The 14,504-nt window shown below is 47.5% G+C and overlaps 1 protein-coding gene across 1 annotated transcript in view; it reads right to left on the bottom strand.

The window, feature by feature from the left end:
* Window positions 1–14,504, bottom strand: part of mnat1 (MNAT1 component of CDK activating kinase) — a 46,659-nt gene that overhangs the window by 14,979 nt on the left and 17,176 nt on the right. Inside the window, exon 7 of the mRNA XM_084143777.1 lies at window positions 7,882–8,003. Within this exon, the coding sequence (XP_083999903.1) occupies window positions 7,882–8,003 (122 nt within the window). The remainder of the gene's footprint in view (window positions 1–7,881; window positions 8,004–14,504) is intronic.

Genomic DNA, 14,504 nt, shown 5'->3' with positions numbered 1-14,504 from the left:
CGAGACAGCAAGAGAGAGAGAGCGAGACAGCGAGACAGCGAGAGAGAGAGCGAGACAGCGAGAGAGAGAGAGCGAGACAGCGAGAGAGAGAGAGCGAGACAGCGAGAGAGAGAGAGAGCGAGACAGCGAGAGAGAGCAAGACAGCGAGAGAGAGAGAGTGAGAGAGAGCGAGTGAGAGAGAGACAACGAGAGAGAGCGAGACAGCGAGAGAGAGAGAGCGAGACAGCGAGAGAGAGAGAGCGAGATAGCGAGAGAGAGCGAGATAGCGCGAGAGAGAGCGAGACAGCGAGAGAGAGCGAGCGAGACAGCGAGAGAGAGAGAGCGAGACAGCGAGAGAGAGAGAGCGAGACAGCGAGAGAGAGAGAGCGAGAGAGAGAGAGAGCGAGACAGCGAGAGAGAGAGCGCAAGACAGCGAGAGAGAGAGAGCGAGACAGCGAGAGAGAGAGAGAGCGAAACAGCGAGACAGCGAGAGAGAGAGAGCGAGACAGCGAGAGAGCGCAAGACAGCGAGAGAGAGAGAGCGAGAGAGAGCGAGCAAGAGAGCGAGTGAGAGAGAGACAGCAAGAGAGAGAGAGAGTGAGCGACAGAGTGAGCAAGAGAGCGAGAGAGACAGCGAGAGAGCGAGAGACAGCGAGCGAGACATCTAGCGAGAGAGAGCGAGACAGCGAGAAACAGAGAGCGAGACAGCGAGAAAGAGAGAGAGCGAGACAGAGCGAGAGACAGCGAGGGAGAGAGCGAGTGAGAGAGCGAGTGAGAGAGCGAGACAGCGAGAGAGGAGCGAGACAGCGAGCGAGACAGCAAGCGAGACAGCAAGCGAGTGAGAGAGAGCGAGACAGCGAGCAAGACAGCGAGAGACAGCGAGAGAGGGCGAGAGAGCGAGACAGCGACAGCGAGAGAGATAGGCAGCGAGAGAGAGAGAGAGAGACAGCGAGAGAGAGAGAGAGAGACAGCGAGAGAGAGAGAGAGAGAGAGACAGCGAGAGAGAGAGCAAGACAGCGAGAAAGAGAGAGAGCGAGACAGAGCGAGAGACAGCGAGCGAGAGAGCGAGTGAGAGAGCGAGACAGCGAGAGAGGAGCGAGACAGCGAGCGAGACAGCAAGCGAGTGAGAGAGAGCGAGACAGCGAGCGAGACAGCGAGAGAGGGCGAGAGAGCGAGACAGCGACAGCGACAGCGAGAGAGAGAGAGAGACAGCGAGAGAGAGAGAGAGACAGCGAGAGAGAGAGAGAGACAGCGAGAGAGAGAGAGAGAGAGACAGCGAAAGAGAGACAGTGAGAGAGAGAGCGAGACTGCGAGACTGCGAGAGAGAGAGCGAGAGAGAGAGCGAGACTGCGAGAGAGAGAGAGCGAGACTGCGAGAGAGAGAGAGCGAGACTGCGAGAGAGAGAGAGCGAGACTGCGAAAGAGAGAGAGAGAGAGAGCGAGACAGCGAGAGAGAGAGCGAGACAGCGAGATCGAGACAGCGAGCGAGAGAGAGCGAGACAGCGAGCGAGAGAGAGCGAGACAGCGAGCGAGAGAGAGCGAGACAGCGAGCGAGAGAGAGCGAGACAGCGAGCGAGAGAGAGCGAGAGACAGCGAGAGAGCGAGACTGCGAGAGAGAGCGAGACTGCGAGAGAGAGAGCGAGACTGCGAGACAGCGAGACAGCGAGACCGAGACAGCGAGAGCGCGAGCGAGAGAGCGAGACAGTGAGAGAGAGCGAGACAGCGAGAGAGAGCGAGACAGCGAGAGAGAGCGAGACAGCGAGAGAGAGCGAGACAGCGAGAGAGAGCGAGACAGCGAGAGAGAGCCAGCGAGAGAGCGAGACAGTGAGAGAGAGCGAGACAGCGAGAGAGAGCGAGACAGCGAGAGAGAGCGAGACAGCGAGAGAGAGCGAGACAGCGAGCGAGAGAGCGAGACAGCGAGAGAGAGCGAGACAGCGAGAGAGACAGCGAGAGAGAGCGAGACAGCGAGAGAGAGTGAGATAGCGAGAGAGAGCGAGACAGCGAGAGAGAGCGAGACAGTGAGAGAGACAGAGCGAGAGACAGAGAGCGAGCGAGAGAGAGCGAGACAGCGAGCGAGAGAGAGCGAGACAGCGAGACAGCGAGCGAGAGAGAGAGAGAGACAGCGAGACAGGGAGAGAGAGCGAGAGAGAACAAGACAGAGAGAGAGAGAGAGAGCAAGCAAGAGCGTGACAGCGAGCGAGAGAGCGTGAGACAGCGAGACAGCGAGAGAGAGAGTGAGAGCGAGTGAGAAAGCGAGCGAGAGCAAGACAGGGAGAGAGAGACAGAGAGACAGCGAGAGAGAGAGAGCAAGCAAGAGCGTGACAGCGAGCGAGAGAGCGTGAGACAGCGAGAGAGAGAGAGAGAGAGCGAGTGAGAGAGCGAGAGAGAGAGACAGCGAGAGAGAGACAGTGAGAGAGAGACAGCGAGAGAGAGACAGCGAGAGAGAGACAGCGAGAGAGAGAGAGTGAGACAGCGAGAGAGAGAGTGAGAGAGCGAGTGAGAGAGCGAGAGAGAGAGACAGCGAGAGAGAGACAGTGAGAGAGAGACAGCGAGAGAGAGACAGCGAGAGAGAGCGAGACAGCGAGCGAGAGAGCGTGAGACAGCGAGAGAGAGCGAGACAGCGAGAGAGAGAGAGCGAGACAGCGAGCGAGAGCAAGACAGGGAGAGAGAGCGAGAGAGAGAGAGAGAAAGAGGGAGACAGCAAGCAAGAGATTCAGAGACAGCGAAGAGAGAGAGACGTGGCCCTTCTTTTTCCTGGCAGCATCGCAGCGCTCCTGCGGTTTTTTGGGGGGCAAAGGGACAAGGCGAAAGAGACAGAGAGACACAGACACACACACACAGTGAGAGGGAGTACCTTGCATAAAAACCAAGGCACCACTCAGTCCTCCAGTGGGTGCAGAACATCCTGTTCAGAGCCGGGTGAGTGTGGCTGTTCGCCCAACTCTCTCGTCCCCCCTAGATTCCCCTTTCCAAGACAAATTAGCAGCAGTGCTGCTGTTACCATGGGCCCTGACCAAGAGGAACAGCCCTGTTTAAAATAAGACCTAGCCCACCGACAGCCCCTCCTTCCTTATCATATCCCCTTCATACCGTAGGTCAGAAGACTGGCGCTCTGGCCCAACGCTGCACTGGAGAACTCCCTTCCAACCCCTTCACAACCTCCCTCTGTTCTCCACACGCCTTTCAACTCTCACCACATCACAGCACTTCTGTTGTGGCCAGAAATGCAGACTAGGACGTGTGTGTGTGTGTGTGACACTATGCAAGTTTTTGGTGTGTGTCTTTCTGAGACTTTGCGTGTGTGCGTGTGCTTGCGTGTGCACACACTAGCACGTATGCATAAACTCTGAACTTAGCTGAATCACAAAACTGCCAACAACGCAGAAGTGTCAGCAGTATTTCAGCTCGCGCTAACAGAGCCCACTGCATCATGGGAGTTGTGGTTTATTTGTCAAACTGGGCTACAGTAGTCTGTGTTGCTGCCTGCGCCAGAGGGACTGGTGTTCCTCATTGAGAGGAGCCTCATTTATCTCAGTGGCAGAGCCCTTCCCCTCCAGCCCTGGTCCTGCAGGACCCCTGAACTGCTGACACCAGACCTCCCCTCCACTTCCTCCTCCGTCCCCCTCCCATCGGTCAGTTCCAGCATGCGGCAAAACATTTTGAGATGTGTTTCATCTGCATATTGATCAGCCTGGCCAAAAGAACCAAAACCTCAGCATTACACTGCATACATAATGTAAAATAAGTCCCAGTTATTCTACTAAAGCTTCCTGCAATCCTTTAATGAAGGTTTCACTTCAATTAGGTGGCTCAGGAGTTCATTAGGGAAATGTGTTTGAGGAACCTAAAATCAATAGGGCATTCTTTATTACATATAAAAAAAATTACTCAATGGAAACTGCAAAATCATCATCATCAAGGGTCTGAAATTCTTCCTTGCAAGATTATCATCCGGACGCCACACGAAATGTAATCTCTGCTGAATTATGGTAATATGAGGTAGATACACTTGGCTATGTATTTATTTGGACAGTGAAGCTAAAGCTTTTAATTTGGCTCTATACTCCAGCATTTTGAATTTGAGATCAAATGTTAAATATGAGGCGACAGTACAACATGTCACCTTTTATTTGAGGGTATTTTCATACATATCTGTTTTACCATTTATAAATTAAAGCACTTTATGTATCTAGTCCACCCATATGAAGGTGTCATAAGTATTTGGACAAATTCACTTACTCTGAGTATACAAAACATTAGGAACAGATGCTCTTTCCATGACAGACTGACCAGGTGAATCCATGTGAAAGCTATGATCCCTTATTGATGTCGCTTGTTAAATCCACTTCAATCAGTGTATATGAAGGGGAGGAGACAGGTTAAATAAGGATTTTTAAGTCTTGAGGTAATTGAGACATGGATTGTGTATGTGTGCCATTCAGAGGGTGAATGGGAAATGCTAAAAATGTAAGTACCTTTGAACGGGGTATGGTAGTAGGTGCCAGGCACACCGGTTTGTGTCAAGAACTGCAACGCTGCTGGGTTTTTCAGTTTCCCGTGTGTATCAAGAATGGTCCACCACCCAAAGGACATCCAGCCAACTTAACACAACTGTGGGAAGCATTGGAGTCAACAAGGGCCAGCATCCCTGTGGAACGCTTTCGACACCTGACGAATTGAGACTGTTCTAAGGGAAAAAGGGGGTGCAACTCAATATTAGGAAGGTGTACTTAATGTTTTCTACACTCAGTGTATATGTGTATTCAAGTAGTCAAATGTTTAGTATTTGGTCCCATATTCCTAGCACGCAATGACTACATCAAGCTTGTGACTCTACAAACTTGTTGGATGCATTTACAGTTTTTTTGGTTGCATTATAGATTATGTTGTGCCCAATAAAAATGTAATGGTAAATAATATAATTTGCAGTTGTGTCACACAACACAATGTCACAGATGTCTGAAGTTTTGAGGAAGCTTGCAATTGGCATGCTGACTGCATTAATGTTCACCAGACTTTTTGCCAGATCATTTAATGTTCATTTCTCTACCATAAGCCGCCTCCAACGTTGTTTTAGAGAATTTGGCAGTATGTCCAACCGGCCTCACAACCGCAGACCACGTGTATCCACGCCAGCCCAGGACCTCCACATCCGGCTTCTTCACCTGCGGGATCATCTGAGACCAGCCCCCCGGACAGCTGATGAAACTGAGGAGTATTTCTGTATGTAATAAAGCCATTCTGATCGTCTGGGCCTGGCTCCCAAGTGGATGGGGCTATGCCCTCCCAGGCCCACCCATGGCTGCGCCCCAAACCAGTCATGTGAAATCCATAGATTAGGGTCTAATGAATCTATTTAAATTGACTGATTTCCTTATATGAACTGTAACTCAGTAAAACCATTGAAATTGTTGCATTTATGTTTTTGTTATTTATGTAAAATGTTTCTTAACACTTCTACATTAAATGTGGATGCTACCATGATTACAGATAATAATGAATTAATTGTGAATAATGATGAGCGAAAAAGTTAAGAGGCACAAAATCCTACCCCCGAGACATGCTAACCTCTCACCATTACCAATTACAGGGGAGGTATCTGCCAAACCAAGATTCGTCCGTCGGACTGCCAGATGGTGAAGCATTATTCATCACTCCAGAGAACGCGGTGATTGACATTTTTATGTTTGTGCTTTTCTAATAACCAGTTTCTGTGTTCATGCAAGTGACTGATTGAACGCCTGCGAGAAGTCCTCACTGTAGTATCTGCAATTTGGCAGTATGCCCAGACCCTGGTTTTGAGAACAATAGCTCAGTTTCAAGGTCTCAGCTTGGAGAGAAGGAGCCTCCTCGTGAGGTACTGGTCTGTCACATGCATGAAGCAAATGTTAATTATAAATTAATTATGAATGAATAAGCTAAATCATGCAAATATATAACTTGTCTGTATATTATAAAGTGATCTAACGGGACTGCCCCGAAAGAGCTCCTGATCGACATGTGTACGTGGTGCATTGAGTTGGTTGGAAACTCTCCAGCATGCTGAAAATAAATGATTCATTTAATATTGACTTCGAGTGTCCCTGTGTAGTATTTCCACGACAACATGTTTCCACTGCTCCAGAGTCCAATGGTGGCGAGCTTTACACCACTACAGCCGACGCTTGGCATTGCGCATGGTGATCTTAGGCTTGTGTGCAGCTGCTCGGTCATGGAAACCCATTTCATGAAGCTCACGACGAACAGTTCTTGTGCTGACGTTGCTTCCAGAGGCAGTTTGGAACTCGGTAGTGAGTGTTGCAACCGAGGACAGACGATTTTTACACACTACGCGCTTCAGCACTCAGCGGTCACGTTCTGTAAGCTTGTGTGGCCTACCACCTTGCGGCTGACTCGTTGTTGCTCCTAGACGTTTCCATTTCACAATAACAGCACTTCCAGTTGACCGGTGCAGCTCTAGAAGGGCAGAAATCTGAAGAACTGACTTGTTGGGAAGGTAGCCTATGACGGTGCCACGTTGAATGTCACTGAGCTCTTCAGTAAGGCCATTCTACTGCCAATGTTTGTCTATGGAGATTGCATGGCTGTGTGCTCAATTTTATACACCTGACAGCAACGAGTGTGGCTGAAATAGCCAAATCCACTAATTTGAAGTAATGTCCACATCATTTACAGAACATTACAGTGGCGCTGCTGCTAAATACATATGGGGAAACACTGTTCATGATTATCTGTAATCATGGTAGCATCCAAATTAATGTAGAAGACGTGTTCAGAAACATATTCTATTCTTACTTACAATAAAAAAAGTGACTGGAAAATGACAACACATTATTTACCATTCTTGTCTATTGGACACAACATAATCTGAAACACAACCAAAACAAACAGCATATGAATCCAAAAGTTTGTAGTCACTGCGTGCTAGGAATATGGGACCAAATACGAAACTTTTGACTACTTTAAGACACGTGAATTTGTCCAAATACTTATGACAATGAAATGGGGGGACTAGACACAACGTGCTTTCATTTCTAAAATATATGTACGAAAGTACCATCAAAAAAAGGTGACATTCTGTACTGTCGCCTCATATGACAAATATGATCGCAAATACAAAATGCTGGAGTAGAGCCAAATTAAGTTTCATCTTTATCTTAGTCCAAATAAATACGTAGGGGATGATGTATGATGATGACAGTCAGATCAGGGCTCTTGGCTGATGGGAGGGCCTTTGTCAACTCAAATCAAATTGTTTTTGTCACATGCTTCGTAAACAACAGGTGTAGAATAACAGTGAAATGCTTACTAGTGCCAGCCTGTCCCCGTGGAGACAGACAGCTGGGCTGGGCACTGTCTGATGGATGGGCTGTGTTGGGTGATGAGAGGAGAGGGCCAATGGCGTCGAGGAGTGTTTGGCCCAGTGGGCCTGGTGTTGAGATAGCACTTCCTGTGTGTGCTGACGGACAGCGAGGTCCAGGAGAGGCAGTGAGAGGGCTGGGGCAGGGGAACTGGTTGACTGTTCCCCTTTAAAAACACTGCCGTCCCCCCCACTCTACCCACTTCTCCTCTCACAGCTAATCAAGGGCAACTCAAGAGAAAAAAAACAGACTTCCAAAGCAGCCCGTACCATCCCTTCACTCCCAGTCTCCTACCTGTTATATACCTCACTGTACCCCATCAGATATGCTGTGCCAACTAGGCCAGGCCTTATACTAGGCTGGTCAACCTTTGGAGGTGCTGATTACACTACTGTTCACTGAACAATATAAGCTATAGCTTATAGTGTGGTGCTTTCCCCTGTACTTATTTATCAAACCACTGGCATCTCCAGATTCTATTGTGCAGCAGCTAGCCTTGCCAGTTGTGCAGAGCTGTGTGTGTGTTACAGGATGGGTTCTTACCCGAGTCGTCCCAGCTGCTCCAGCTCAGGCACGGGGGGTCCGTAGGTGTGGATGTGGATGGGCTGGTAGAGGTACAGATCCTCCTCTAACCGGGCCACCGACAGCAGCGACACAGTCTGACCCTGCAGCACAGGAGAAGGGACACATTACAGTCTTTACAGTCAAACATGTTTGCTGGTGTGAACATCACTAATAATCACCACTAAGAGATTTAGCAGTTGTAGAACAAATATGCTACTCAAATCCTTGAGGAAACAACCTGTCGTCGTCAACCTGTGTCGTCGTAAGAAGGAATGCTAGATCGAACAGCATTGACCAAGTCCAAAACTGCCCCCAAAGTGGACATTTTATGCAGACAGCAAGAGCTAAGCAGTGAACAAAGGTATTTTTCTCAATACTGAAAGTAGCCTACCCTAAGTTATACCCTCTAGAGGCGATTGGGATAGGGAAACCCTGCGCTTTTGCAAGAGCTCAAAATGTACAAAGCAAGAGAGAGCTACTCAAAAATTGTTCTGAACCACAGTAAATACTATAAATACCCAGTATACATCATGTGGAGGACAAGGTAAGTAATGATGCAAAATACAGAACAGACTGCCCAGAAGGCCCCAATGATTCATGATATAGATTCACTTTACAGGAGGGAGGCAAAGCCATGGAGGAGAGCAGTGAGTGTCCGTCCGTGTGTGTGACTCCAATCAGTTTCCAATCAACGGGCGCTTTAAGTGGATTTATCCAGAAACACCAGCATGGCATAGTGGGTGGCCAACCAAATTACCTGAATGACATCACTGCCATTTGGTAAGCTCTCCAGCACGCCAAACGACCCACATTAATCTGCAGAGTATCCTCCAATCAGAAAATATGCTGTGAAACAGATTTGATATCTGCATATTCTCTTCCAATCCATGAAGGTTGAAAGGGGTTTCAAATTTGTCTGCCTTGCCTCGCAGTCAAAAGACCGACTTCAGTTTCTCATGCCCTTGACCGTGGCCATTGAGCAAGAAACACGATCCTTCTTCAGGACGTTGCAGCATTGTTCGATCTCAGCCTGTGCCATTAGCTGTCAGAGGGACTTTCCGGTCGGCCATGTTCTCTACTGAGTCTCAGTCTGGCTTTAAAGCAGTTAGACTGGAAGAAGGGTAATGGTTGAGTTTGGATGACAATGAAACAAAGAGAATTAAAGGAACAGAGATCAGGTTTAAACAAAAACAGAGGGGGGGGGGGGGGGACAGAGAGAGAGAGAGAGAAACAGAGAGACAAAGAGTATAAACATTACAGTGAGAGGGGAGCTGATGAAAACCAACTAAACTAGTAACCTGAGGCCCCTGGCCTCCGACTGCTGCTCTAACGCATGCTGCTGGCCAGGCAAACACACACAATTAAATAGAATGAACAAAGCTGGGTCTGAAACAAGCAACATACAGTCGAGGGTGACACATAGCTCAAAACAATGATTCAGTGGTGTGGGGCCATCTAAAATATCTGAATATTATGTGATAATAAAATCAAGATATTGCCACTAACAAACAAACAAGGTTTCCATCAAATTGGCAACAGTTTTCATGAGAATATTCTCAAATCTGCATAAAAACAATATGCGCATTTTCCCGACCAGGTGTGTTTCCATCAAACAGACTTGTTTTGCGGATAAACGGCCTGTGCGTGATGACGTAGTGTACATTAAAAAAAAGCAATTTTGCGGTCAAGTTCCCATGTACCGACTAAAAAAACCTAAATGGGTTTTCATTGCATTTCCAATTCTACCGATGGTTTGTCACAAAACTAGTTAGCTGATAAAGTGCACAGGGGGTTATATGATGAGATACGGAAAAGAGCAAGGTAATTTTATTTTATAAATTGGCAGCCAAGCACCGATCATCATGTCACCAGCATTCAAATAATAGCATACCCTCCATATTTAGCTTATTGGAAATGTGCATGATCACCGTGCACTTAACCACCATGTGAAGTTCAGAACTTATTTAAATCTGCCTAATAACGTAATGCGTTTCCTCGTCATGGTGGTATGCCTACAACGTAAGATATGATCGCGCAACTCCACGTTTACTTCGATGTGATTCTATCAATATTGGCGCATAAAGGCGTTTTCACCTCATAATATATTTTTCTGACACGAAGTTCCCACCATGTCGAACGAACAAATTGTCTATCGACATTTATGAAATTGTACCATCATTTCCTGTTTCCATCAGCCGGGTCATGACTTTATGCGTCAGGTTATTCATCCACATGAAATGGTTGGATGGAAACCTGGTTATTGACAGTCAAACATTCACTACACAAAAAAACGAAACAAAAACTCTCCTTCTCCCACGCACACACACGTTTCTCTGCTGCTGCCACTCAACCTTTAACCCTGTGGTACCAGTGTCCCAGGCAGCCTCTTCCCTCCCATTCATCCCTACAACACTTCAGCCCCACCACAAGCTAATCAAACCCAGACCAGCCACTCTGTTTCCCCTCTCTCCATCAATCTTCTTTCAGTATTTCTTTCAGCACTGTATTACTCCTACTCTCCACTGCACCAATCACCCAGACAGACTAGAGTGATGGCGGGTGAGAGAGATAGAGAGCGAGAGGAGAGAGTGAGTTACAGACGGTGAAAAGGCAGTAAATCTCATTTAACAGACAGACAAACTAGAGCCAACCCCCAGTCCAGAGAAGTTTCTGTTGCATTCCTGTCCAAGGGCACCTTGAAAACTGGCAGGGACACACACACACACACGTACTGCATCTCACACCCCTACACCACACACAGAGCTCCCCTGTGCATCACTGTAACATACCAACAATGTTAGTCTGAGTCTTGGTTGTCATCTGGGCCAAAAGCAACTATACAGTATGACTAATGAGTCAGACACAGTCCCCTTTGAGACAGGACCAGGAAGTTGAGTTATCCCCATAAAAAGGAGCCTGGACAAGACAGGAGCAGGTCCAGCTGAAACTCAACTTATGGAAGCATACCATCCCCCCTATGCATGTAGACACCCAAAGCACCACTCATCTCTAGTCTAGTTTAGAGCAGTGTATCAGTACTGTCAGCATCCAGTTCATTCACTAGCTGCCTGCAGCAGCCTGCAGACTGTACAATGGGATTGAAAAACAATACCTAACAACGGAGAGTGTTGACTGGTTTACAACTGCCAGACATTGGAGAATGATTACCACATACATGACATGTAGCATCATATCTGCATTCAAATATTCAAATGAGTAAACAAAGAAACATCAACAGTTAATAAGTCTCAATGATTGTGTCTCTCCCGCACGTGTGAAAGGAACTCATCACGTTCTATTAAAAGCTGTGTGGATCAGTGGATACGGTTGTTTTCAGAGCGCTCACTGTCAGCACAGCAGAACAACCCGGAGATCTAGGCTCCTGTGGCCCACGTGACTGTCCGAGAGCGAGAGAGACAGCGAGTGAGAGAGAGACAGCGAGCCAGAGAGACAGCGAGCGAGCGAGAGAGAGACAGCGAGCCAGAGAGAGAGAGACAGCGAGCGAGAGGGTGAGAGAGAGCGAGGACCACTACCACAGGGCCAAGACAAACATCTGCTTACAACATTAAAAATCTTAAAACCCAAGGAAAAAGTGTGTAGATGTGTGTGTGTGGGTGTAATTGCGTGTGTGTTTAAGATTCCCAAAAAGACCCCTGTGACACTAAAGTAAAACTCTTGGGACCATCCATCTTAATAAAACCGCAGGGGAGGATAACTTGAGGAAAGCATTGTGTACCTCACTACTCCCTTCTAGTTCTCCCTACTTCAGTACAATCCACATCAGGCCTACATCAGGTTTAAGATCACAACATTTTATTCAACTCTCAAAATATAGAAATAACTATCCACTGTAGCCGGCATATGGTCGTAGAAAAGTAGACCAAATTCAAACATGGAAGCTACTTAGTCAGTGTTCAAGGCCAAGCCTAATTAACAGCCGGGCACGAGATCTGATCACACACACTCTACCCCCAGGGAGCAACTACCTACCACACACACAGTCCACTTGCTCCCATTAGCAGCCCCTCTCCATCTCCCCAACTCTGGAGCTCTGTAGGACGTCCCAAGATCGCTGGAGACAACCCCCCACCCCCATGGGTAGCCTAACTTCAGCTGAGCTCTATGTAACCCAGGCAGAGCCACAGGGGGCTCCATTCACTAATGGCCCAGTGATAATTGCTACAATCACAACAGAGTGAGGCAGCGGGAGGAAGACAGCCACTGTGTGGAATTGTATTGGGGATAAGTCTAATGACCAGAGTTAGGACCACCTGCACCAGCGAGCGAGAGGGTCAAATCCTCCCTTGTGTGATCTTCCTGCCTCCCTCATCCTCTCTGCCACCTCTACCCGGTTACGGATGGTGCTTCTGTGTGGATAAAAAGCTTTGTGGCCCCCTCTGGCCCACTGAGCACAAGTAGCAAGTGTAAACGCTCGTGCCCTCGCAGTTCCTCCCCTTCCCTTCCCTCTGAGGGTTAAATATAACTGTCCTGCAGGCAGCAGCTGCCCCAGCGCAAAGCCCTTAAAGCTGACAACTCCTTTTTCCGCTGGGCTGGGCCGGCCTGCCCGTGGGGTGTTGGGGCCAAGCACAACAAGGCCAAACCAGAGGCAGGGGCACAAGTGTGAATGAATGCCCACAGATGGTGCCAATCAGGGACTGGGGGGGACAGGGACTCTCCTTTACCCCCAGAGTCATCTCCCCAACCCCCCCAGCCCACATATCCCCGCCCCGCAGCCATGGGTCTGCGTGCCAACAATGGAATATAAGAGCAAAGGTGAAGGGTCGAGCCCTCTCCCACATAAAACAGGCCGGGCTTTGAGCTGTGAATGACACACCAGTCAAAATGAATGTCAATCACGTTGGTGGGGTATAAATGGAAACATACTACTAACATATACAACCACACTTTTAGAGACCTGTGTTGCTGCACATACTTGGAAGCAAAGAAATAGACAAGTGTTTAAAAGCGAAATAAGATATCTGAACAACGGCTAAGTGGAGCAGCAAGAGGAAGAAAAGATCACAGCAATGAGAGAAGAAATGGAGTGAGTGAGTGATTAAGACTCAAGAGTGAGGGGAAAGTAGCTGTGTGGTGTAGCTGTAGTCTACTGCCTCCACAGTAGAACAGGTTGAGCCAGTCTGCCAGACAGAGCTTGGCCTTGAATTAGGAGCATGACTACCTAACAAAGGTCACTGCAGAGGACAGCACACTACCAAGGAAAACAGGCCAGCGCAAACACACACCGAATGTGTGTTCACGTGGACACTAAGGCCCTTAGAATCTATTCTATGGAGTCAAGCCAAAGAGGACCCTGGGTATTTCAGCAAGGTACACATCTGTGTTTAGGCATAAACTTTATAAATGCATTTGACTGAGTGTATGTATTCATTTGCTCTCGCGCTCTCATGCTCTCATTAAGAGCACACGTCAGCCTCGTCAGGTATGTCAGCTGCTCTGCTGGCCATGAGGGGTATATCTCACCCCTGTGGCGGTGGGACGTTTTATTTAAGATGGCGCTGAAAGCTGGACCAAGGTGGAGAGATTCTCTACAGGTCAACAGCAAGCAGGCATGGAAGACTGTGGAAGTAATTCAACTTAACCAATGTTCAGTTTTGCAAAGAAGCTTTGCTATGATATAATGCTGTGTTAGACTATAGCTATCAGTTAGCTCTCTTCCTCTTTTTGTTGTAGTCTATCACCAATAGCTAGTTTCAGCATGGAAGGGTTACCTCCCACACATCCAATTTCTTTTGATTTCAGCAGATGTCTACATTAAAAAGAGAACACGCTTCACTTTGGTCTTCAAAGGATGTTTGCCCAGGCTGGGTAATGTGTGTGTGTGTGTGTGTGTGTGTGTGTGTGTGTGTGTGTGTGTGTGTGTGTGTGTGTGTGTGTGTGTGTGTGCGCGCAGTGTACACGGATGTGTGTTTGAGACATATCAAAGCAGGGAGGGAGAGTGTCTCTTTGTTCAGTGGAGTGCTACAAAGTCAGGGATTACCCAGACTGACTTTGGACCATTCAAGTTCACAAGAACAGTGAAATGCTTTTCTTGCAAGCTCTTACCCCAACAATGCAGTAAGAAATAGCCATATAGTACAAAAAATAACATATGGTAGATCAAAAACACAAGAGAAATAAAAATATATGAGGAAGTAAGCTATATACAGGGTCAGTTCCAATACCATGTTTACAATGTGCAAGGATACTGGAGTGATAGAGGTAGATATGTATAGGGGTAAGGTGACTAGGCATCAGGATATACAGTGCATTCGGAAAGTATTTAGAACGCTTGAATTTTTCCACATTTTGTTACGTTACAACCTTAGTCCAGATATTTTAGCAAATTTAAAAAAGATAAAAAACAGAAATACCTTATTTACATAAGTATTCAGACCCTTTGCTATGAGATTTGAAAATGATCTCAGATGCATCCTGTTTCCATTGTCCATCCTTGAGATGTTTCTACAACTTGATTGGAGTCCACCTCTGATAAATTCAATTGATTGGACATGATTTGGAAAGGCACACGCCTGTCTACAGTTGAAGTCGGAAGTTTACATACACTTAGGTTGGAGTCATTAAAACTCGTTTTTTTCAAACAC

This window comes from Coregonus lavaretus (assembly GCF_964263955.1).
Source record: "Coregonus lavaretus genome assembly, chromosome: 27".
Classification (NCBI taxonomy): domain Eukaryota; kingdom Metazoa; phylum Chordata; class Actinopteri; order Salmoniformes; family Salmonidae; genus Coregonus; species Coregonus lavaretus.
Note: the sequence above shows the minus strand (reverse complement) of the source record. Positions and strands in the feature narration are given on the sequence as shown.